The sequence below is a fragment of the Nymphaea colorata genome, chromosome 13, assembly GCF_008831285.2.
Source record: "Nymphaea colorata isolate Beijing-Zhang1983 chromosome 13, ASM883128v2, whole genome shotgun sequence".
NCBI classification, from domain to species: Eukaryota; Viridiplantae; Streptophyta; class Magnoliopsida; order Nymphaeales; family Nymphaeaceae; genus Nymphaea; species Nymphaea colorata.
Window position 1 is genome coordinate 5499819 of NC_045150.1, and position 27276 is coordinate 5527094.

General features: G+C 38.9%; 1 protein-coding gene across 6 annotated transcripts; it reads right to left on the reverse strand.

Annotated features, from left to right (window-relative positions):
* Positions 1-1358: 1358 nt before the first annotated feature.
* Positions 1359-27202, reverse strand: LOC116267025 (mitochondrial-processing peptidase subunit alpha-like). 6 transcript variants are annotated; one of them, XR_004175507.2, is made up of 14 exons: positions 26963-27202; positions 10773-11024; positions 10396-10695; positions 10128-10295; positions 9811-9978; positions 9617-9697; positions 9464-9530; positions 8754-8851; positions 7694-7766; positions 7525-7595; positions 7389-7438; positions 5395-5507; positions 2044-2196; positions 1359-1921 (listed from the first exon to the last, which is right to left on the reverse strand). XR_004175507.2 is itself a non-coding variant. In XM_031648573.2 (13 exons), exons 1-13 carry the CDS (start codon positions 26996-26998, stop codon positions 2150-2152), a joined length of 1521 nt encoding a protein of 506 aa, XP_031504433.1. In that variant the 5' UTR covers positions 26999-27202; the 3' UTR covers positions 1929-2149. The 6 variants fall into 6 exon arrangements, 4 of the variants coding, with proteins under 4 accessions (XP_031504433.1, XP_031504434.1, XP_031504431.1 ...); XR_004175508.2 differs by having other exon boundaries at positions 1361-1862; XM_031648573.2 differs by lacking the exon at positions 1359-1921 and having other exon boundaries at positions 1929-2196; positions 10396-10692.
* Between the last annotated feature and the right edge of the window lie 74 nt (positions 27203-27276).

The window sequence follows — 27276 nt, forward strand, 5'->3', positions numbered from 1 at the left end:
ATATATATATATATATATATATATATATATATATATATATATATATATAGAGAGAGAGAGAGAGAGAGAGAGAGAGAGAGAAATTTGTGCACGTTTTTGGTGTATCGGAGATCTTAATGAGCGTAGAAAATAAAAATAAATATTCTCAGAAAAGCAAAAAAAAAGTAGGACAAACCATTTTACTCCTTGTACGGCGCATAAAAGACAGATAAAAGTAGTTTTTGAAAGAAAAAGTGTGAATGTATTTGCACACGATGCCTATTTAGGTTATAATTAATTCATATATTGCTGTTGTATGCCATCTTTCACTTATTTTCATTTATATTTCTTTATTTTTTTATGAAGTGTTTAAGATTTTATATTCTCAATTTTCCGATGCTTTCATTTTTAAGAAAATTTTCATCTGATTTTTTAAGTTAAAGCCAATTTTTTTTTATCAACGATTCTGATTCGATTAGTCTTCCAATCTGATCGAAAACCGATTTTGATAAAGCAATGGAAAATGTTATTTTTGAGTTTTTTTAACGAAGTATTTTCGTTTTAGAAAAAATAAAATAATGATTACAAATCTGTTTTAATAATTTTCAATAATAAACCCTATGTTGTGCGACTTATTTAATTTCTCAATCAGAACTCGCATGTCAGTGTGAGTATTTTCCATTTCTCAAACGAGAAGTCATTATCGTTAAAATTCTCAATGTCTTAAATAATTCTGCATTAGGAGTTTACTCTCATTCTCAACTGTTTTGTCCCATAGAGAGGATAGGTGAAATCGGGTGGTCATCCCATAAGTACCGTTCTTCTGAACTGTGATTGAGGGATGTACATTAATTATTATTATATCTCAAAAAAACGCAAAGATTACAGCCTCTTTGAGCTATCTCAACAAAATCCAATATTTTATTACAATTTAATTATATTTATATATTATTTTATATTAAACATTCATATTTTTTAATTTAATCGAGCCGAACTCGAACTAAGTTTTAAGTGATAGGCCAGACTCAAGCCCAGGTTTTGAGAATCAAGCCGGCTGGGGCCCAGCTTCTTATTGGGCTAAGCCGGCTGATGTCCAGAGATCCATTAAGATTTTAGGACTTGCTACGTTCACTTTTTTTTCCTTTTAAGTAGATGATAAGATTTATTCAAAAGGCCACGATTCTGGTGTCAATTTTCAATGTTTATTTCTCAAAAAATCGCGTCAGCTTTTGACAAACACCAAACAATAAAAATCGTGATATTTTTTTTCACAAACGAAGCAGTATGGGGCACATCACATGGCGCAGCATGGAACAGCTAAAAAACAATGCTGGAGGGTTCACAAGAGGTCCCAATCAATAGCGTTTTATGAACCAAACACGTAACGAAGCCACGCCTCCCCAATGGGGCCACACCATTAGCAGGTTTCATTGTCAAACACAGCAGAAAGATGAAGACCAGAGGAAATAAGTGAGAAGCCTCCATAGAAGACCCACCTTTTTTATTTCTTCACGTTTGGCACCATGTTCTTTCAGTCCACCACAATTCTCCTTTTCTTTTCTTTTTTTTTCTTTTCTTTTCTTTTCTTTTCTCCACCCTTTTTCAGTCTCCAATTTCCAAACCACTATCACATATGACGCATCACAAATGATTGGTGCCGAAAACGACAAAGTATTATTAGTTTAATCAGTCTGAGGGTTTCATTGTTGTTTCCAACCAATCTGAGGTTCTTTAATAAGTTCTGCTCGTCGGATGATTAAAAGGAAAAGAAAAATCAACGTCCGAGTTTTATTGATTTTCATGGAGACGGGGCTCCTTCTGTCAACCCCCTAAAACTGACCAGGTTCCTGTTTGGTCAAGTCGGCTCTCCTGTCAACATCGAGCTAGAAAAAGAAACACGTTATGATGCCATGATATGGACAGTGCATGTCAAAGCAGAGAACTGCAAGGGCATCAACAACAGTAGTGAAATTTTATATTCAATGAATTAAAAGATATGCATCAGAGATGTACATAAAAGGAATCAATTACTATTGCAGCGCCAATGACATTGGAATACAGTACCTCCAAACAAGCCACAGGAAGTCCATTTCCTTCATAATGATAACATAAGTTATGGGGAAAACCAGATGCCAAATTTCAGCAGGTTTGGAGCAACCAAAACTCAATTTTAGTGGAATTGCTGACAGACAGAATCATAGCTCGGGACACGACCAACTGCAAAAAGGAAAAAGAAAAAGGAAAAAGAAGAGTTCAGTAAAGGGCAAGCCGTCCACGTAATGGAATGCAATGAATGGTCCATCGCCTAAAAGAACTATTTGGAATTTGTAACAATGCGATGCTACCAACAAGCTTTTACTCTGGGCGAATTTTATAAGAAAAATTGAAACATAAAAGAAACCGAGTGGTTAAACGCCATTTGGGAAGCAAAGGAAAGGTTCAAGAGCAATAAAAAAATAAACAAATATTCAGCAAAGGAAAATCAAATGTCACCAAGTCGGATGAAGAAGAGGAAAAAACAAACCACAAAGAAAGGAAAACAAGCATGCGAGGAACTGAGGATATAGGCAAGTTCCCAGGACAAATAGCAACAAGAAAGAAAAATGCCTGGATCGATTAATATGGCAAAAACTCTTGGTAGCACAAGATTCAACAAGAACTTAAAGTGTAATGCTCCAATGTCATACACAGCTAAACATGAAAAAGAAATAGATATAAAGTTTTTTTTTTTTTTTTTTTTTTTTTTTGGTGCAGCGAAAGCAGAACATTCACACACCTACGAAGTTGGCGTAAGCACGAATTGTCTATTGTGTACAAATAACTTGCTTGCATAATTAGCCCACAACACTATCTGCCCTAACAGCTAATGGTGCTACGAAAAACACCTATTAATAAAAAACATTACTTTATATATATGTTGGAGAGCCACAACTCTCAAAGTCTTATTCTCAAACAACTTAAAAAACTGTATAAGTATGTACAAACAAAAGTACCTAGAGAAAATGTATATGACATTATTGCATCTCATGAATTTTTATGATGCATACACATGGACCCGCATAAGGCTCATCGGTGTATTTAGGGCAGACCATTGCACAACTTAAGGTCCCAAACACTGAGTCATTGGGAATACTGACATATTTTGGGGTAACCATTGCCATGACTCACATTTCGTTGAGCTCAATTGTGTTACTGCATTCCCCACTCGTTGCCTCACGCCAGGGATGGGCTCTCTAAGTAACCCGAGAAATGAGCACTTTATACATCAATCCCTACATTCAGGGAAGGTTCCAATCACGCGGGTCCTCGGACCCCTTCGCCACCCAACCTGGCCCCTTTTATGTTTTACAGTTGAGTTTAACTCTTTATAATCGCAATATGTACCGATCACAGACTTTTCATTTTCGATATACTGGGTCGTTCTTAGACTCTCCTTATACCATCAATTTGAAAATATAAAACTGGCCCCAGGCCATTACCCCCATCATAATGATAACTTAGGCCATGAGCAAACATTTGTGTAAATAAATAAACAACCATCACGCTCAATAATTCAATGCATGAGCATACTTTCACATCTATCATCACTACCCTGCTTGCATTAACTATTTGAGTGGCACATACTTCCGAAAACAAATACAACTAAATAACATGCATGTATCCATGAACATGTATTCAAAGAATTAAGCTGAACTTAATTAACTTAAGCCATTTGCTTAAACTTACAACTTAGTTCAAGACTGTTAAATCTCAACTTTGCTAGTCTAAGCACGCTATAAACTACGTGATTAATCTAATTACGTATTATTAACATTAAATCTTAACTAAAACTCTGTGTAGTCAATTGCCTGTCCGGCTTGATCTCAACTCTAGGTCCGACCAACGTTATTTAACCAAAACTGCTTCATAGCAGACCAAGATCTACTAATAATCGTGGCCGATTAAGGCTAGCTGGGTCCCACGGCCTAGCCTAGCCCACTGTCAAGTTTCACGATACAGTAAACCAGTGTGCGGTTCAACATAGATTTCGATGCAGCCTACATAATTAAGCCACGTGAACATTGTTGGCATCCGGTTGCTCGTATGCACTACACGCAAAACAAGAGGGTTCAAGGTTTCTAACGAAAACTCAACAACATCTCATTTACCGCTTTTGATTTTCTGGATTCCGATCCATTAGAATCATGAATATTAGCTACAAAGTGCAGCCTAAGAGAAACAATTAAAATTTCTATGGCAAAAACAATCTTAAATTTTCCATGTAGTCGGAAAAAATTGCAATAACTTTCATTATACCTGATATTTTGGTAAAATCTCTGCTCCAGGTGATTACAATGCGTGAGAGGAAGGATTCGGCAAAGTTTCATCAAAGAAGGATACTTTCTCTCTCCTTTCTCTCTCTTTTTCCTCTTCTTTCTCTTTCTCCTTCTCTCTCTCTTTTTCTCCTCTCTTCCCTCTTTTTCTTCTTTTCTCTCTTCCTCCTCCTTTCTCCTCCCCTCTTTCTCTTCTCTTCCTCTTCTGCCTTAGATCCAAAAGGGGTAGCAACCCCCATTTATAGCCAAAAGTTATTATTCTTTTATTACTCACTATATTCTATTTTATATTATTCTATCTTAAGGAGGTTTAAAAAAACAATAATATATTTTGAGGAGGTTTGTTCAATTAATTAGATTTAAATGATTAATTTCAATCCAAGTACAACTTAGTGTCTAATCCTAGCTTAAGAGTTCTAATCCGTCATTCATTGGGTGCCTAAGCTCTTAAACTGTCATTAGCTAAAGTTAATCATGATTTACATAATTTAATCTCGATTAGCCAATTACTAATCTACCCTTGATCATGGCTGAAAATTACAAGTTTGCCACTGACCAATGACCAATATAACTCGATTTCACTAGTTCTTGGACTATTTTAGCCTCCTAGTTTGATTGCAAATTTCGTAACCACCGAACATCCATTTCCGTATGCTTCAAAAGGAGCAAGACTAAGTTGCATACTTTTTATAGGTATTATTAGTTTCAAATTCTGATAATGTCATAACAATATACACACAGAAACACAGTAGGGTCCAGAACTTTTAGGGCTAAAACTGTAACTATAAATTGTAGAAACACAGTAGGGTCCAAGAACTTTTTGGGCTAAAACTGTAACTCATAAATTGTTTCTGATGCCAAGAAGCTGTATGTTACATAAAAAGGTCAAAATAGCACACAAATCATAAACTCTTAGCACAAAATAAGAACCATCCAGAACTTAAAAGGGGTCATGTTTTTTATTCTTGAGACAGATTCTTCACAAATAATAAGAACAATTTAAACCTTTCTATTTCCAACTGGAAAACATATATGGTAAGTTGGTAAACATATATGGCAGAAATGCATATGAAATGTCACGGAATAATAAAGCAGAAGATACCATCCCCCCATGAAGCCATTGTAAGTGGAGAAGCAACGATCTTCTTAGCAATCATTGTAAGGCCATCAAGAGTCAATTCATCTATAGCCTTCAGAAAATGCTCAACCGGCTTCCTGTGAACAAGCATCATGTCTGGTTATCATACAGACAACAAAAGTGTCCAGTCAATGCATGGATAAGGAAAGTGGTACACAATTTTGCCCCACGTGAGTTTGTATATGGTATTTTAGTTAAATGGACGTACCAATATCTTTTGGAAATACTATTTGCATTGCATACTGTTCAGAAATATGTTGAAAGCAGCAATAATTTGAATGGCCCTGCCTCACCTGAGATACCCTACATAAAACATCTCGCAAGTTGTACCACGGGAAAGATGACAACCAATCTGATAAATCCAACAAGATGGGTATCTTGTTAGTCAGACCTCTCTCTCTTTCTCTCTCTCAACTTTGGAGTTAGGCAGACCCTGACCAGAGACATTCAGTCATTTATATATCTGAAAAGGCAGGAGCACAGTCGGGCCACACATGCTCCTGGATCACAAGGCTAATGGCCAATACTTGATCAACAATAACAATATTTCCTTTTGCAGAACCACATAATTTACTCTGTTCTATCCTTAAAGTTTGGTGGCAACCTCCAAAGCTAGACCTGAGTTTTTACTCCTTCCTTCAAACTCTCTCCTCATTTCACTCACTACATCAATCGTTGTAGAGGTCACTATTAGATTATCCACAGGACCCACAAAACAACACTTCACTCGCCCTCTGAAAATGCCCTATATACACACAGAACCCAACAATGGGAAAAATGCCGTTAGAATCTCTAACTGCGTAGCTAGCATACCAAGACCTCCTCCAATTTTGAGATGCTGATAATTTGAGCCACTCAGTAGGAGGTGGCCACCATCTTCCAGTATCAAGCTATCTTTTAGTATAGTTTTAGCCTTTTAGGAATAAGATCCTCATGCCTGGCACCATGAAAGATGTGACTTCAAATGGTGCCAAAAATTTAAAAACAACAACTATCTTCAAACACCTGAGAAGCTAACACACCAAAACTCCTTCAATTTTGAGATGCTAATAGTTTGAGCTACCCAGTAAGAGGTAACCACCATCTTTCAGTGCCGAGTTATCTTTTAGGAATAGGATCCCCATGCCTGGCACTATGAAGGATGCAACTTCAAACGGCGCAGAGCATGTAACAACAACTACTATCTTCAAACACCATATTGTAAGAAAATGTTCCTTATCACCGAAATACAGCTTATAGCCACTTGAGACACCATAAATCAGTACGCTGCATCAGTTCATCACATAAACTTATGCCAAACCAAACATTAGCCAACTTATCATCAACACTGCTGAACATCTCCCATCTCTCTCTCTCTCTCTCTCTCTCTCTCTCTCTCTCTCTCTCTGAGTCTCATGCACACACACACACACACACAAAAAAAAAAAAAAAGCACATTAACATCCAAATCCTCTCAATCCAATTAGATAAAATAGATAGTATTAGAATACCGAACATATCACATTTAATGCAAAACACACAATAAATTCAATATATAATAAAACATAAATTAACCTGGCAAATATGATACAAACTGAAGTTCTTAACAGTCCTCTCATGCAGGCGTGACAAAATAAATCACTTGAGGGCTGAATCATAGAGGATCACAAAAGTATATTTGCAACTTATTCTTACAAAATGACTCCTACAAATCTTGGACACAAATTACTCTTCAGGACATTGGTTTTACATCCATGACAATTCCAAAAAAGGTTTGCACACAAGGATCTTGCATCACGCTAGGCCAAAGGAAAATGCCAACAAAAGGAAGCTACAGATAGGAGGAATGGACCAGACACAAGATAATAACAGCTCCTTGCATATTAAGACTCATAGATGATAGGATGAACAAAACTATGTATACAGGAAAGTTCAAGAAAAAACTAAAAGTTTCACAGATGAAAAAGTTAAACAAATACCAGTTTCCATATGTCAAAATTTGTCTGCCAATATCTTCACAAATGATCATCTAAACAAAAAAGAAAAAGAAAAGAAAGAAATTAAAATAATCAACATGAATAAAACTTCAGCTCAAGAAATATATGAGAAACCTACTCTTGATTCTAGGTTCATCAAAACAGCTGATCTGGTAGCATTCTTGGCTCGATACAATTCCGCCTCAGTAACTGTAAAACCAGAGTAATATATAAATAAATGAAACAATATGAAACAGGGGCTGAGGAATCCATAATACAAAAGTACTCTTTAACTTAAGGAAATAAACCTTCTCCAGGGATAGCAACAGCCAGTAATTCTTCTGTTGCAATTTCAACTGCATCTGCCACAAAATCTGATCCCTGAAACAGTCACAGTTAGAATCTTTTAAAGTACATACATACATATATATATATATATATATGAGAGGAGAGAGAGAGAGAAAGAGAGAGGGAAGTGAATAATGCCCAACTGATGCCTATCAAATCCATGCCTAAATAGAAAAGGAAGATCATTAAAAAATAGGAAGGGAAAGAAAAACCCACTGTCTATCCATGCAAGATTGATGGTTTTAATGATTAGGCATGGATCAAGTAGCCACCATTCTCTCTCTCCCCCCCTCTCTCTCTCTCTTTTTATACACACACACACAGTCACACACACACACACACACACATATATATAAGCATAAATGTGTACCAACTTACAGTTCACTACACCTACCATGTGAGTCAGATACAGGTGACTAAGCCCACCCTTTCCTGTCCAAGGCAGGTGTGCACCTGACCAAAGTCAACATCGGGTCCAATGCGGTCAGACTCTACAAAAGGTTAGTGTTGTCCTTCTATGGAGTTAAGAAAAAAACAACCCCCTTAGGGTTTGTTGCAAGTTACAACATCACCAGTCACCAGACCACTGAAAAGCATGATTATTCTACTTTTCATCTCTCTTTGATTTCTGCAATTGACGAGTGGTACAAGGATGATGGGCAATCAACCAATAGCAATGGTGAGACAGTGACTGGCCACTGACAACCAGCAACAGTTTGTTTTCAGGTTTCTCTATTCTCTGCCTTTGGTTGACCAGCGACTAGCAAGGACAAGTGGAAACTGGCAACTGGTGACTGTAAGGGTGAGGCAGTGACTGGTCTCTGACAACCAGCGATGGTTTGTTTTCAGGTTTTAAATTTTTATTCTTTGTCATGGAAAAAAACTCTTAATAGAACGTATCTTCAAAAATATATGAAACAAGATACAGCTTCTATAAGAATACTTGAAAAAATAGCAATGTGACAGTAAGCATTTTCTGAAAAGCATATATGACATTCCATGTATGCACTCTGCCCTTACCGTAGTTATATGGATTCCGAACATCCCAGTCTGATTATATATACTACTGAAAGAAGAGAAGGCATCGATCTGCAGGTATTTATTTAAGACACGTAAATCTGCATCAACCACAGTAGAATTACAAGAAAGAAGCAGCCACAAGAACATTTACATATTTGATATTTGTGCAGCATAGAATAATACATTTGCGCATATAAATGCAGAACCATTATTAACAAGTTCAGTTAATTAGATGCAAGTATGATTAACAAACTTTTATTACTTCAAAGGCTCAAAAAAAATTTCTTACCTAGAACCAATTCGAGCACCAATCATAGCAAGTTGGATCTGCTCCTTTCAATCTTTTACATGAGGCTACATGCTGACCCGGATCTAATGCTAGCACAGGGGTCCTCTCTCTCCTTCCCCCTCCCCCTCCCAACCCACATAAATGTACATGCAAACACACACATGCACACAGAAAGAACATCCATGTTTATCAGGCAATTAACCTATACCAGGAAGGGAAGGGAACATCACTAAAATCCTAGACAAAGTATGCTGTTTGAGTTAGTCCGCAAACTTGTTATCTTAAATCTGACTTCCCCACAACCTATAAATATTAAATAGCCTATCAAAGTGCAAAGAGTGGATTAGATTACTAATTCTGATTAACAAAGCAAATTTGCATAATCTTGTAAAAAATCATAACCAACTTTTTAGCCACTCACATAAGCGAGAATGCATCCCCTTCCCTGGGCCACCAGCAGAAAATGAACCGCCGCCTCCCATGAGGGTCTGGCACATAAACGACAGTATGGCTCAGAATGAGAGAGTCCTAACTGCAAGGCATGAAAAAATAACAGCAAATACATACTCCACACCTGCAAAACAGCCACTGCTGTTGCATCATTCTCTTCACGCCAACCTCCAGGTACTTCGAAAGCTAATGCCACATGAGTCTTCTACAGCACAAAAGGAAAATCAAACACCAGGAAGAAAAATAAGCTTAAATGTATAAATGAACCAACAAGCACTTGAGGAAAATAAAGGGAATACCCAGGTATAGCAAGATAACCTGCGAGTCTGCTGGGTACCTAATATCACCACCAACATAGATGGACCTTGGCTCCTCCAAGGGAGCACCACTTCTTACATCACACAGCAGTGGTTCTGCAATAGTCAATAGTTCTTCATGATCCACCCCAGATGCTGCTAAGACCATCCTTTCAGCAGTGTAATTTTCCTGGCATTTAGCATGTTACACATTACGAATGTTTCAAAATGCACCGAGCACCTAAGAAGTAAGAACACTAGTATGGAGCTTTGCTAATTATAAGGAGGCAAAATGCTTCCATTTAAACATGTCAAATTAAGGAATTAAAACAAACTTACATCAACAAATTTTCTTATGATAGAACCATCCAATCTGTCTATAGCAGATTCAGATGCCATCAGCGAATTCGCCAATGCACCAGAATAACCAACAGGATGAAGAGCTTCCAAAAGGAAATTTTGTGGATTGTCTGAAATTTCTCCAATTTCTCTTTTTACCTTAGTTAACTGCAGCCATCTCAAACTGTGTGAGAGGAAACCATAGAGCGAACTAAAAAAAAAAAAGCCAAACTCAGTACTAACAAGGTAATATATAAAAAAAGATGACCTGCTCCTTGACTTCGTTTTCAAGAAACAAGGGATTTCTAACACAATCGATAAGCAATCCAATGGCCTGAGGTAGATAGGATTTCAAAACATCATATGAGTAACCCATCTGCTCCCTTGAGGCAGAAGCAGAAACATTCCCTCCAACAGCCTCCATCTCACGTACAATACATAAATGACTTCGGTTCCTCGTGCTTTTGAATGCCATTCTTTCTAAAAGATGTGTCACACCATGGGACCATTCTGACTCATATATGGAACCACAGTCAACAAAAAGACCTATGCAGGCTGCGGGCCCCTGCTATCAGGTAAATTGCACCGTTAAAATAAACAAAACACGTACAAGATCAAGTAAATTAGTCAGCAGAATTGGTTTACCAAGATGTTCTCAGATGCAATCTTCAAACCATTTGGAAGTGTAGTGATCTTTGTAGGGCAAGGTTCCACATAATCAGACAGACAAGGAGGAAGTTTAAGGCCTGGAAGATGATGAAAAAGAGGAGGGTGCACTAATGATTTTCCATGGGAATTGGTATGAGATCCCCGTAGTGATTGGTTAAACAAAATGTCCTGTGCCTTGTGAACCTGCGCAGATGTGCATCTGACAGGAGCCAATCCATTTTCAGTGATCTGCAAAGCATGAACACGGTAAAGAGTGGGAGCAGCACACAAATATATAGATTGGGCTAGAAACTAACAGAACGGAAGAATCCATGCAGGAAAAATCCAAAAAGTGAACATGTAGATAATAGACTACAAGAAAATCCCGACGACGCTTTCAAGGTACAACATTTAGAGAACAGCATACAGGCAGGACAATGTTATAAATATTAGCTTCTTCCATCTCATCTTAGAAACTTTAACAATGGCGTAGGTTACGAATGCATAAGTAAGGACCTGTTTGCACAATTCTTATGTAAAATTTAATAACTAAAATAAATAACATTTAAAATAATTTAATAAAATTGAAAAAATACTTATTTTTTAACCCATGTGTCAGCTAGCATCCTTTCAATTTGCAGGCAATATTATGTATCAGAATCAATCATAAATGCACAGTGTCAATAGCATTGAACAGGACACGTGATAATTCCTTTAGCTAAGGCAACCAAAATGCAAGGTTGCATTTTTTCTTGATTATCATAAAATGCAAACTTGTCCAATATAGTGCACACATTGAGTATCTCTTAGCTCTGTAACTGTTACCATTGGCTCTTGCATGGAAAGAGAACAGAGTGGTGAGGCATTTGCTCAGTAACAACTGCTGTATATTTCTACCTTGTGGAGAAATGGTACATATGTATCTTCTACGGTATTTCAAATTTGAGATGAGAGAAACATTTCATGGGACACATGCATATGATATGATACAGCGGGAGGAGATCAGGATAAAGTCAACATGAAAATTGAAATTCTTGAGAACCAACCAGTCTTTGGACATTCTGTCTCAGCCAAGTGTATTTGGGCCTCATGCCTGGGCCTTTTACACTCCCCTCAAGTTGAAGCTCCTGGATCAAGGAGAATCAATTTGCTTCTTTGGAAAATTGTTCACATCCCAATGGTTTGGTGAAGAGATCTGCAACCTGGTTGTTGCTGGATATGAACCTTCTTTAGACCTCACACCTTTGATTTGAACTTTTTCATTTGTCACATAGCTGTCAATCTCTTTAAGTTTCACAGACTTGTGTAATAAAGGGTTAGCCACTATGTATCTGTCTCTTTGACTGCCATAAACTCACAACAGAGGCCCATAAGTTGATCATGCTTGACTCCCAAATCTGCAAGTATCTGATCCAGGTTAATTCACAGCATATTAAGGCCATAGATCTAAATTCAACTTCAGCAGATGAGCTTGATACTATTGTTTCCCTCTTGGTTTTTCCAAGTAAGAGGGCTGTCTCCGTCCATTGTACAAAATCCGATGGTGTACTTTTTCATCACAGGAGATAAAGGCCAATCAAAATCAAAATAGCTGTCTACCTAAAATTTGCTTGCTGATGACAACACACTCCATGTGTTTCCCAAATATCTAAGAAGTCAATTCGCTATATCCATGTGAGGAGTCTATGGTTGGCTCATGAACTGATTCAACATGTCGACTAAGTGAAGTATGTTGGGCCTGGAATTGTGAGATAGATTAATCTCTCATCATTCATCAATATTGCACTGGATTTTGACTTAGTTCTCCCTTTTCAGGATCCAGCTTTAGATGTTGCTTCCTTGGAATCTTTGTAGGTCAAGCTTTAGTAAGCCTACATCTTTCAAACTATCTCTTGCATATTTCCTTTGAGAGACGAATACTGCTTTGCTGAATTAGGCCACCTCAATTCCAAAAGAAATATGTTAATTTGCTTGAGTCCTTCAGTTGTCTTCTGTAATAATGATGTCATCTGCATAGATGAGGACAAATAAGCTCTTGTTTGTTTTTATTCTAGAAAAGGAGGAACAATTGGCCTTTGGTTGCACAAATTTTAATTGGATTGGACACTGTCAACTAGGCAAACCAATTTTTAAAAGATAGTTTGAGGCCACAGATAGATTTCTTCGTCATATATGTTGCTCCCCTTTTTGAGTGAAGTCTGAAGGAAGATCCACGCGAACTTCCTCATATAAGTTTCCACGTATGCATTATTAGCATTAACTTGGTGTTCCTTCATGGCGATCAATGCCTTCAATATGCGTTCTCCCTTAGCCACAAACCGGGTTCATAACATTTATGTTTGGAGCCATCAAATTTATATTTAACTTTATAGATCCATTCACGACCAATGAGTATTGTAGAAACACGAACAAGAAGAGGAAGAGAAACAACGATCACGATGTAACGTGGAAAAACCCTCAACAAGAGGAAAAAAACCACGAATGAGGAGGAGCCGGTGCCCACTAGCCGCCAGACTCTCTCTCTCCTTTGTCTTTCATTCACACCATAAGGATTAGGGTTACACAACTTAAATAATGCCCAACAAGGGCTACAAGTTGGATCGGATACGGATCCGGACCCGGTCCCGAGACCCATCTAACATACTTCAACACTCCCCCTCAAGTTGGGCATACATATCAAACATGCCCAACTTGGATACATTTCTCTCAAATGAGGTCGAAGATAAAGCCTTCGTCAGAACATCAGCCGTTTGGTCTTCAGATCTCATGTAAGGAAGTATAAGTTCTTTAGCATCAATTCTCTCTCGAATGAAATGTCGGTCAATCTCAACATGCTTTGTTCTGTCATGAAGCACAGGGTTGTTGGCCAAGTTAATTGCAGACTTGTTATCGCAATACATCTTCATTGGTTCTTCAACTTTTATACCAATATCAGTCAACAATACTTTCAGCCACAAAAGCTCAGAAACTCCCATAGCAACAGCTCTGTATTCTGCTTCAGCACTGGAACGCGAACAAACATCTTGCCTTTTACTTCTCCACACTATGAGATTCCCTCCCAAATAAATACAATAGCCAGAGGTGGACCTCCTAGTGTCAATACAGCCTGCCCAGTCTGCATCTGAATAACCTTCAATCCCAAGAGTGTCTTGCTTGACATATAAGAGACCTTTGCCAGGATTCCTCTTCAAGTAGCACAAGATCCTGTCAACAACCTTCAAGTGGGCATCCGTGGGAGCATGCATGAACTGGCTCATCACATTCACAGCAAAGGTAATATCAGGTCTAGTGAGAGTAAGATAAATTAACTTCCCTACAAGACATTGATATCTTCTTTTTGCCTCTTCACAGAGTGGCTCCCCGTCTCTCAGACTTAGCTTATGGCCAGCATCTAGAGGAGTAGAAGCTGGTCTACACCCTAGTTTCCCAGTCTCCTTTAACAAATCTAGAGTGTACTTCCGTTGATTTAGCACAAGGCTAGTCCCAGACCTAGCAATTTCTATGCCAAGGAAGTATTTCAACTTACCAAGGTCCTTAAGATCAAACTCGATCGCCAACAGTTTCTTTAACTTCATTATTTCATCTTCATCATCACCTGTGACAATCATATCATCAACATATACCAACAGAATAGTAACCTTTTGCTTATTTCTCTTCACAAAAAGTGTATGATCTCCATTCCCTTGATGGTATCCACATTGTCTCATGACAAGTCTGAGTCGTTCAAACCATGCTCGAGGAGATTGCTTGAGCCCATATAAAGCTTTCCTTAGCTTGCAACATTTTCCAGGTTCCTCATATCCTGGAGGCATACACATATATACTTCCTCTTCAAGGTCTCCATTGAGAAATGCGTTCTTGACATCAAGTTGGTACATCTTCAACTCCTTCATCACAGCTAAAGAGATAATGACTCTGACCGTCTTCATCTTCGCAACAGGAGCAAAGGTCTCCAAATAATCAATCCCATATTTCTGACTAAACCCCTTGGCCACAAGACGAGCTTTGTATCTTTCAACACTCCCATCTGGTTTGTACTTGATGGTGTAGACCCACTTAGATCCAACCAAGTGAGCCGCCTCAGGAATCTTTACAACTTCCCATGTCATGTTTCTTCGCAAGGCTTCCATCTCTTCTTGCATAGCATAGGTCCACTTAGGATCACTCTGAGCCTCAGCAACATTCCTGGGAATCATAGTCAAAGAAAGAGAAGATACAAAGCATTTGTAGTCCTTGCTCAGTCTAGAATATGAAACAAAGTTACCAATAGGATGTTGAGTACATGACCTGACACCCTTTCGCAGGGCGATGGGAAGCTCTTCACTAGCAGCAACAGTCTGAATCTCTTCTTCAACAGGTTGCTTCTGCGCACGACTTGGGTCATCCAGGGAAGGACTAATTGGATTGGGAGTAGAATTCTCACCACCTGTCATCTCATCTGTACAAACTCTTCGCCTAGAGTAAACTTGCCCAAATAAACGATTGCACTTCTCTTCTGCCTCAGTGGAACACTCTCCATTTTTCTCCTGTTCATGCACCTCACTAGATGGACCAACAGAGTCACGCCTGTAGTCCAAAAAATCTGTAAACTGAATTTCCTGACTCGGAGAATACTCTTCCCGTGACATAGAGTACTCCCCCTGAAGAGGATTCTCACCAAAATAGGAAACATGTTCAAGGAAAGTGACATCTTTGGTAACATAGGCCCGACCAGTGGAAGGGTCTCGACACTTGTACCCTTTTTGAGTGGGAGAATACCCTAAAAAAATGCCCTTAATAGATCTTGGATCAAGCTTTTTAATGTGAGGACTATGGTTGTGAATAAAGCAAACACAACCAAAAACTCTGAGTGGAAGAGAGAAAGGTTCACGAGTCCCCGGTAACAGAGAGTGAGGCGTCTTCCCATTCAACACGCGACTAGGCAACCGGTTTATAAGATACGCACTGGTCAACACAGCATCCCCCCAATACTTTTTTGGAACATGACGTTGAAAAAGAAGAGCCCGAGTCATATTCAATAACTGACGATTTTTTCGTTCAGCAACTCCATTTTGAGGAGGGGTATAACTACAGGAAGTCTCATGAACAATTCCCTTTTTTCGAAAGAAGCTATCAACAGACTGGCACATATACTCTCGAGCATTGTCAGATCGAAATGTCTTAACAGATGCTCCATATTGAGTTTCCACATAGGCAATGAAAGTCTCTATGACAGTAGGAACTTCACTACGGTCTTTCAGCAAGTAGACAATAGTGTTACGAGAATAATCATCTATAAAGGTGATAAAATATTGAAAACCATGACAAGAAGGAATCCCTGCAGGCCCCCACACATCAGAATGAATCATGGCAAATACCTCATTAGACCGATGGCTAGACAATGGGTACGAAGCCCTAACATGTTTGGCCAGGTGACAGACATCACAAGACACCATAGTCATATCTAACCTGGAACATATATCAGGAAACAACTGTCTAAGAAGGCCAAAAGGCAAGTGTCCAAGGCGCTCATGCCACCGTAGAAGCAACTGAAGGGAGTCCTCTCTATTCTTCGTGGCTTGGCTGACTGCCGTCATGAGAGCCTGAGCAGCACGCATAGGTAAACGATAGAGCCCGTCAGAAGCTAGGCCAATCCCAATCCTCTTCCCTGTCACCAAGTCCTGCATAACACAGCGATCAGCGGAAAATATAAGTTCGCAATTTAACTCCTTCGTGATCTTGCTAACCGACAAGAGATTCAAGGGAATATGAGGAACATGTAGAGCATTGTGGACTAAGAACTTGTTCAAAAGTGGGAGACTCCCTTTTCCAGCCACAGAGATAGATGAACCATCGGCAAGGGAAACACGATCCTTTCCTGATGAAAGCTTATACCCATGAAAGACCTTAGGATCGCCGGTCATGTGGTGAGTAGCGCCACTATCAATGATCCACTCTCCCATACGGCAATCCGCCATAACGTCTATAGATGAAGAAGCTGCCATAATCACAGATAGTCCAACAGGAGGCAACAAGAGATGCACCGATGACAACAGAGAGCACCAACGGGCAGTAATATCCGGATTCCCAATCAGCCCCAAGAGTGAACAGAATGTCGATTGGGGGAAACGATCGTCGATGTCGCTCGACGGAAGCGGTGCCTTCTCTCTCTCGGGCTGCAATCTCCCACGGGTAGAGGTTTCGCCACACGTTCTCCTTGCTGGAAACAAGATCCAAGAGCCAAAAACCAACAAGTATCAAGGTATAGAAGTGAATAGGAAATCAACTTCGAGACGAGGAAAGCCTTCACCCGTAAGACCAATTTAACCCCGGTCTTTTGTAAGGAAAGGGGGATGCGATCGCCGGAACGCCGGCAAACGTTGAGGCAATCCTCAAGTTACGCTCCTCTCCTCCTTTACGTCCTCTACCAAGTCACGGACCAGCCACCTCTTCTTGCACGGTGGGCGCCAAACAAAAACAAGAAGATGGAATCAAAGATCAACCAAGCAATATATTGCAGGTAAGAGGCGGATGCACTTCACCGGATTTGCAAAAGACCCCTAGGAAGTGACATGAATAGGGGGAGGCAAGCTTAGGAAGCGCCTAAGCACGCATATCTTCTTTCTTCTTCGGGAAGCAAGACTACGGCGCAAAAGGCAGTGGCGCAAGGGACAACGGTGACGGCGACGGTCAACAACACAAGAGCGACGGCGCAAGAGCGACGCCGCAAGAGTGGCTGCGATGGCGATGGCGCAAAGAGTGACACCGGCGGCGGCGGAAACAGCGACAGTGGTATTGGGTACACCGGCGGCGGTGGCTGCTGCAGCAACGGCGGCGGCAGCGGCGGTGGCTGCTGCAGCAACGGCGGCTGCGGCGGCGGCAGCGGCGGCGGCGGCAGTGGCAGCGGCGGCGGCGGCAGTGGCAGCAGCGGCGGCGGCGGCGGCGGTAGTGGCAGCGGCAGCGGCGGCGGTGACTGCAGTGGTGGCGATGGTAGCGGTGAGAGATATTAGGGTTGGAACTTCACAAACCCTAAAAATTTCCCAAACTCGTCGGCTCTGATACCATGTAGAAACACGAACAAGAAGAGGAAGAGAAACAACGATCACGATGTAACGTGGAAAAACCCTCAACAAGAGGAAAAAAACCACGAATGAGGAGGAGCCGGTGCCCACTAGCCGCCAGACTCTCTCTCTCCTTTGTCTTTCATTCACACCATAAGGATTAGGGTTACACAACTTAAATAATGCCCAACAAGGGCTACAAGTTGGATCGGATACGGATCCGGACCCGGTCCCGAGACCCATCTAACATACTTCAACAAGTATGATTCAGTATTTTGCATTTAAGAAAGAGCATAATCCTGTGAAAAGTGACTATAACAGTCACAAAGAATACATATAATACCAAAAAGGCACTAAGGCCAAGTGAAGAAGAGTAATACTCATTCAATAAACAATATAAAGGCTGTAAAACACAGCTTATCCTTTACAAAGACTGTTACAAGGATATTTATAAGAGAGAATAAGAAGAGATGAGCTAAACTAGCCGTTGGGCTAGTTCCAACAGCTCTTAATAGAGCTGTTGGAACTGCCAACGGCTAGTTTGGCAGAAATAATAAAAAAATAAAAAAATAAAAAATAAAAAATAAAGAGAAAAGAAAGAAATAAACTAAATCCTAAACTAATTCCTAACTAATCCTAAACTAGCTCTTAACTAAGATAATACCTAATTAAGAGATAACAACAATAAGAAATCATATTTCTTAACACCCCCCCTTAAACTTACGGTGCTATCACCGAAAGTTTATCTAAAAGAAAGTTGAATCTGGGAGAACATAGAGGCTTTGTGAAGAAATCAGCCAGCTGGAACTCGGAGGAGACATATGGAAGTTTGATAGTCTTCTTCAAAAATTCTTCACGAACATAGTGACAGTCCATTTCTATATGCTTTGTTCGTTCATGGAATGTTTGATTCTTGGCAATGTAGATAGAACTCTTGTTGTCGCAGCATAAATCAGTGGGTTCTTCTATCTTTATTCCCATATCAAGGAGCATTTGGCGAAGCCAGACAATTTCCATAGTTGTAGAAGCCATGGCTCGATATTCAGCTTCAGTAGAGGATAGTGAGACTTTCTGTTGCTTTTTGCATTTCCATGAGATGAGTGATTCTCCTAGAAAAACACAAAATCCAGTAGTTGAGTGTCTATCATTAGGATCTCCTCCCCAATCAGCATCAGTATAAGCAATCAAGTTCAAGGAGGAAGAGGAAGACATAAATACTCCCTTGTTTATTGTTCCCTTAATATATCTGATGATACGAAGAACAGCTCCCATATGAACGGTTGATGGAGCATGTTGAAATTGACTCACAGTATGAACTGCATGAGCAATGTCAGGCCGAGTGATGCTAAGGTACATCAAGGATCCCACAAGTTGTCGGTAAGGAGTGGGATTGGCAAGTGGAACTCCATCATCAATCTTCATCTTGCTTCCTACTGCTTCAGGAGTTTCTGTGACCTTATCATCTGTTATGCCTGATTTAGCAATGATCTCTGCAGCAAACTTAGTTTGTGACAAAAAATATCCTCTAGTAGAGTATGCAACCTCAATACCCAAGAAGTACGTTAGAAAACCTAAATCTTTCATTTCAAAAGTTTCTTGTAGTAATTTCTTACATTCTTTAATACCTTCCTTATCACTACCTGTAATGATCATATCATCAACATACAGTAGAAGAATTATGATACCTGCAGTAGTATACTTAACAAACAAGGCAGTGTCAGTTAAGCAAGAATGAAACCCATAATCAGAAATAACAGAATTAAAACGGTCAAACCAAGCTTTAGGAGCTTGTTTGAGGCCATAAAGAGCCTTCTTAAGTCTAAGAACTTTCCTTTGAGGAACAGACAACCCTGGTGGTACTTCCATATAAACCTCTTCCATAAGATCCCCATTTAAAAAGGCATTTTTAACATCCATTTGATAGATATTCCAGTTTTTAACAGATGCTAAAGCAATAAGGGTCCTAACAGTAGTCATTCTAGCTACAGGGGCAAATGTTTCCTCATAGTCAATACCATATTCTTGAGTGTAACCTTTGGCAACAAGCCTTGCTTTATACCTTTCTAGGGATCCATCACTTTTAGTTTTCACCTTGTATACCCACTTGCATCCAATAGTCTTTTTCCCTATAGGTAAATCTTGTATTTCCCAAGTTTGGGCTTTTCTCAAGGCATCCAATTCTTCTAACATGGCATTCTTCCACTCAATATATTTGGATGCTTCATTAAAAGTAGAAGGTTCAAAGTGAGAGTGAATGGCATTAATTCTAGCTCTATGAGATGGAGTAAAAGTTTCATAAGACACAAACCTATTGGGTTGTCTTACATTTCTAGTGGATCTCCTAAGGTTTTCTCCACTTTGAGTTGGTTGGAGATCAATGGTCTCATGATGTTCTTCTTCACCAACTTCTTGTTGCCGGTTTCTTCTATGATAAGTGATTATATCCTTGGCCATTCTACTATCATTACCACCAGTGTTGCTATCATCACCATCATGCATTTCATCATCACATTGAGAAAGGAACTTAAATAAAAAGGAATAATCATTATTGTGTTGTGACTCCCCACAATTTTTAAAACCACTTTCATCTTCACAAAACCTTACATTCCTTGAGACAATGATCTTGTCTTTAATTGAGTCATAACATTTGTAGCCTTTTTGGGTTTCAGAATAACCAATAAAAGCACATTCAATAACTTTTGAACTTAGCTTATCAGCCTTGTCATTAAGAACAAAACATTTGCATCCAAAAATACGAAGTCTATTGAAATCGGGTTCATACTTGAATAATTTTTCAAACGGAGTGGTATTATGTAAAACTTTTGAAGGCATTCTGTTTATAAGATAAACAGAGGCAAGTGCGGTTTCAGCCCAAAAGTTTTTAGGCACATTTTTGGAAATAAGAAGGGTTCTTGTTGTTTCAATTATGTGCCTATGTTTTCTTTCTGAAAGTCCATTTTGTTGAGGTGTTCTTGGACAAGATTTTTGGTGGACTATCCCATAGTTTTTCAAATATCTTTCGAACTCATTTGAAATGTATTCACCTCCGGAATCAGTCCTTAAAATTTTTAATTTAGCATTGAATTGTGTTTGTACTAACATGTGAAAATTTTTGAATATCTCAAAAACTTCGGATTTATGTTTTAGGAAATATATCCAACAATACCTAGTGAAGTCATCAACAAAGATCACATAATATGATAGCCCTCCTTTTGACATGATAGGAGAGGGTCCCCATACATCGGAATGAACAAGCTCAAAAGGCAAAGAAGAGAAGAAGTTCCTTTCTCCAAAAGATAAAGATTTCATTTTTCCATGTATACAATCATTACATTTAAAATTTTCAATACAAATATTCTTGGTAGGGTTCATCATAGACAATTTTCTAACATTTGGATGACCTAATCTTTGGTGCCAAACATTGATGTCCACATTTTCAACATAGTGACAAAACTTTTCTTTGGGGATGCATAAATTGTCCATGTAGTAAAGGTCCCCTCTTCTAAAACCTTCCCCAATCAATCTCCCGGTTTGGTGATCCTGCACCAAACATTTATTTGATGAGAAAACAACATCAAATCCAAGATCTGAGATTTGTGACACAGAAAGTAAGTTAAGATTAAGTTTAGGAACATAACTAACTTTTGGAACAAAAAATTTTTGTTTTCCAAATTCTTTTTCAAAATTCCCAATCCCTTTAACACTTAAAGAAGTTCCATCGGCGGTAACAACATTTGATTCTTTTCTTGTTCTTTCAAATTTGGTCAAAGATGATATATTTGGTGTCATATGAAAAGATGCACCAGAATCTAAAAGCCAAGAAAACATACCAGGAGTGTTGGAGATGGATGCCGTTGTTGCTAGTGCTCCGGAATTTGACTCCTTGATCATGGGTTGAAGGGCTGTCATGATTTGATTCAACGTTGTGGATATAGATGATAGATCACATCCTTCATTTGTGACATTTGCGGCCTTTCTTTGATCAAATTGTCTAATGTTGTAATGTCCACCTTGAGGAAATGAAATTCCCCGGTTGTGTTGCCCTCCTTGTGGATATGAAGTTCCTCCTTTGAGAAAATTTCCTCCAAGATTCCGCGATTGTCCTTCATTGTTGTTCAACTTTGGGCAACTAGGTCTTATGTGACCCGGTTCATGACAAAAGTGGCAAATAACTTTATATTCTCCTCTAATTTGATTCTTAAAGTGAGGAGGTCTAAAAGACTTGATGTTGTTTCCAGGTCTAGAGGCGGCTAAGGCTCTTTCTTCTTCTTGTTTTGAGACAAGAACACTATCTTTATCCATTTCTTTGGATAATTTCATTCTAGTTTCCTCTCCACTTAGCTTTGTAAGAAGTTCATGAATGAGTGGAGGAGAGGATGAAGAAAGAAGGGCTGACCTTATTTGTTCAAATTCGGGCCGTAGCCCTTGAAGGAATTGAAAAAACCGAAATTCATCTATTTCATTTCTTCTAATCTCATGGCATTTGCAGTCCAACCCTAGTTCGGGACTTAGTTGATCTAACTCATTCCATACACTAGAGATTTCCATGAAAAATTCTCTAACATTTTTCTCTCCTTGCTTGATACTTTGGGCCTTTTGAATCAAAAGATACTTTCGGGCCATATCTTTTTGGGTGAACATTCCCTTAAGATATTCCCAAACTTCACTAGCCTTTTCATAATACATAAGATTTTGGGCAATTCTAGGTTCAATACTTCCATAAATCCATTCTTTAATCCTAGAATTTTTAGCTTCCCAATCGTCTAATTTTTTGTAATATTCATTCATAGCATTTTGTCTTTCCACTCCATCTAGTTGTTTTTCAATCCCATTTTCTATTTTGGTCAACTTGAGAGTGGGAGGGATAGACGTACCTCTTATGAAGCCCCATAAATATTTTCCTTTGATATGCATTTCCAAACATTTTGCCCATAGTGTATAATTGGTTCCGTCAAGCTTGTATGGAGCATAATAGCTTCCTCCTTCAATTGAAACTTTGGAGTCTTCCATGAGAGCAATACTTGAAACAATAATCTCCAAGGAAGTCAAGAAAAAACTCTTCTAGAAATTTCACCAAACAGTTGGTGAGCAACCGCAGCAAAAAGGCCTTCAAGAAATTATATCCTCCAGCAAAGAATCTCTTCAATCAAACCAGCAACATAAAATCTCAGCAGCAGCCTTTAACAAGCTTTGAGAATCAGCCCAATGGCTCTGATACCATGTGAAAAGTGACTATAACAGTCACAAAGAATACATATAATACCAAAAAGGCACTAAGGCCAAGTGAAGAAGAGTAATACTCATTCAATAAACAATATAAAGGCTGTAAAACACAGCTTATCCTTTACAAAGACTGTTACAAGGATATTTATAAGAGAGAATAAGAAGAGATGAGCTAAACTAGCCGTTGGGCTAGTTCCAACAGCTCTTAATAGAGCTGTTGGAACTGCCAACGGCTAGTTTGGCAGAAATAATAAAAAAATAAAAAAATAAAAAATAAAAAATAAAGAGAAAAGAAAGAAATAAACTAAATCCTAAACTAATTCCTAACTAATCCTAAACTAGCTCTTAACTAAGATAATACCTAATTAAGAGATAACAACAATAAGAAATCATATTTCTTAACAAATCCAAGTGTCATTTGTTTTTGAGGATTTATTCAATCACATAGTTTGGGCTCCTAGACTATGGTGTCCTTATGGCAATCTATTTGATTGTATCGAAAGGCCCAATAAATTGGGATTTCCCTATTGGGTCAAGTCATTTCGAGATAAGCGGATCATTTATGATAAAGAGGATAAACTTCAAAAGAATGATTTGAAGTTCTTGCAAAGTGGAACTGTGTAGTACCAGACATGAGATAGATCTTTCAAAGAACAAGGGTTTTTTTTAATAAGTTCTAACGCCCAAATATCAGCTGCCATAACATCAATGTGGACTTAGCAAGGCTTGAAAAGGATTTGCAGTTTGAAGTAATTATGAACAGCTGCAAGAAAAACTCAGTTATGTGAATATTGTTCAACTCACAAGTAGGGAGCAAGGGGTATAGTGTTCCCTTGTGATTCTCAAAAGCTTGCATTAATAATGAATAGTAGTAGGATGAACTAGTGGTGGTATAGCACTAGTAGTCTTTGAGGTGCGACGCTAAGGTCCAATGTTGTGAGAACCTTGGAAGACATTCATGTATGTGAGACAATACACTGGGGTGGTAAAAGGTGGTTGGGATTATGTTTACTGGTGGGGAAGTGAGGAAACTTGAAGATCACCAGTAAGTAGATCAGAATCAGCTGCAGGTGAAGGTAATATGCATGCTCTTGGGGATCCGGTCCACTATAACTATGGAAGGGAAATTGAAGTTCCACAAAGTGAACATCATGGTTGTGAATCGACTTAAGTATCAAGGTTAGAAACTTCTTATGCAGCTTGGATATATGTACAGCACTATAGCTAAGAAAAGTACATTTTTGGCCTGATCATCAAATATATGGGTCAGCTTATATTGTGCACATGAGAAACAAAACCAAATAGCCGAAGGTGCTTCATATGGAATTCCTGAAAATAGAGGCTGGCTCAGCAATTTGTCTATTAAATATGCAATTGTCAAAATGATTTTCTTCAAAAATGTAGAGCGAAGACTTGCCTGAAATAAAATGTGCAGGCAACATTGAGAAGGTTCTTATTTTTTTTGCTCACCAATATCATTTTGTTGTGGAGTGGTAACACAAGAATGTTGGTGTTTGATACATTTGGTATTTAGGAAATCTAGCATTTCATTTGAAAAAAAAAAATTTATTAGCACTCTATTTTAACTTGCTTTTCAAATAGTTTTTATCATAGTAATAAATTTTTTTGTGAAGAAAAAGGTTTTAGATTTCTAAAGCATGAGACAAACACAAGTTTTGACCTAAAAAATGCTAAAATGATGGTCAATGAAGGTTGCAATAAAGGATCTGCGGAGGAGATAGGCTCCCCAACTATTTATTAAGTAAAAATGAAATATATATACAAGTTTCAAGGGGGAAGCTTTGCATCAAACAAAACACAAAAAGATCAGACCCAGTAGCATAACCTAGCTACTGCAAAACCGACAGAATACCCCTCTCAACCCGAGCTAACCAACCAAGATAATGGCTTTAAACGTAATCATCTCTTCCATCTTTTCTCCCATACCTCATTATAACTCTCCCAACATCAATCGTTGGGAGATTCAGCAGAAGGTCCACTAGAGAACTATACTGAAGGAACGAGCGCCATTGTACTGCAATGGTTCTTCTTCCTACAATTATGCCTCTCATATGTCTCTGACTCTCTTCCATCCTGAGTTATTAGTAATGATGCATTTCCTACCGCGAATGTGATCTATGTAATCAAGCCATTCCATTAGGATCAGCTGCCGCTCAATGAAGGTTGTTTCCCATAAATCACAGTGCAAAAGTTGGACAACTACATTCATTTTGACAGAGCTTTCAGTAAATGGAATTTGGCCTTCACATGATGAAGATGTGATATAGCTGAAGGAGATCATGGCAAAGGCAAGATAATGGAAACTGATATCCTTGAGAAATAGAAAATCTTCAAAGATTCAATTGCAGCCAGGTGGATTTGGGTGCGACACCTAGGTCTTCCGCATTAACACTTTGTTTGGATGGAAGGAAGGAAGAGAAAGAACAATCAATTCTTTGTTTGGTTGATTAATTAAAAAGAAGGGAAAGGAAAGGAATGTAAAATGTTGTTTAGTTGCAAAGGAAGAGAAAGGAAATGGAGCTCTAATGTAAATCCAATCTCTCCAAAATTGGAGGGATTGGGAAGGAAAGGAAAAGTCTATCCCTTTCTACTGTGTATACCATTTTCACCCGCCCTCAGAAGAGACATCAACCGACCTTGTGTGGCTTTATCTCTCCCTTCCCGCCGTTGGTCAAGACTCCAATGGGCGCCGGGTCTGTCTCTCTCTCCCTTCCGGCCATTACTGGAGACTTGGATGGTATTTCACAACTTCTATCAAAATCAAGTTTTTGTCATTTTTATGTCATCTAATTAGTGCACTTGAAAATGGCATTTTGTTTGATTGATATAAATTTTTATCATATTTATTGCTATACAATGAAATGTCGGGTGTAAGTGTGGCTCTTCTTTTATTGAATCAGGAAATCAAATTAAAAATATTTTTATTTGAATGATAAATTTTTGAATGTTAGGGGTATTATCATGAAGTATTATAAATTTTATCCTTTCATTTCTTCTATGTAGTCCAAACAAAGATGATTTGAACGATTTCTTCCTTTCTATCCAAACAAGCTTTATAATCACATCTTTCCTTTCATTTCCATTCTCTTCCTTTCCCATTCCCTTTCCCTCTCTTTCCTTTATTTTCCTTTCCATCCCTCCCTTTCCTTCCCTTTCCCAGTTTCCCTCCATCCAAACAAAGCGTATTGTCATCACACTAAATACTAGTGTGAACTCACTCGTCACTTACTTCCACCTTTATAACCTTTCCATATTCTACGGATCATTAAGTTGACATCTCTCAGAATTCAAAAAGATTGAAGGTCATTCAAGGACCAGCTGACATGTTCAGATTAAGTGCCACTGTGATAACCCTTTGCCTAGGATATGAGCCTGACTCTCTTTCTTTTCGTGATGCTAACAGCAACATCTTTTAAAGTCATCGATTCCTTTTGCGACAGAAAAAGACTATCCAGCAGCACAGCCACTTCCCCATACCCCAACGCTGCTGCTGCTGCTACTACTACTACGATTAGGTTACCACCACCATTGTTGCTGCTATAATAATACTATAAGGCAGATATATTCACATTCAAGAAACATGAAACATAAAAATTCCTACAATAAGGTTTTAGGGGTCCGTGAAGTACTTTCGTTCAATCAACCCCACCAACGTGCCTTTTGCATGCCGAGTTAAGACTATTAATGCAAACCACACACACGGAATTAGTTGGAAGAGATCAGGAGTTGAAGGCATCAGAGAGGCAGCACTTGAACAAGAAAAATGAAACGGGAACCAAAACCGCGGTTATTCATATGCTCCATCTCCCATTGAAACCGATTAAGATTAACGTCTGGAAGACATCGACGAGAAAGCGCAAGCCAGGTCTCCACGAGAAAGAGAGAGACAGAGAGAGAACTAACCTTGAGGGGTCGGAAGCGTCGGGCGACCCTCAACATCTTCTTCTCCTTCTTCTTTTTGTCTGAGACTTTCCCGCCGCCTTCGCGGATGACTTTTGCTTACAAGTTTGAACCCTCGGCTGCGCCCTCGACCCCTGTAGCTTCATCCAACGCGCGGAGGAGCCGCGCCAGCCGGCCAGGACCGGACCGGACTTGGAAAAACCAGGTATGCGCGGCAATCTGCTCTGTTTTCAGGGGTAGAGAACTTTTTCGTTCTAGACACCAAAGTTTCAAAAATTTAAAAGAGCCAAAATATAATTTTTCAAAAAAAAAAATTA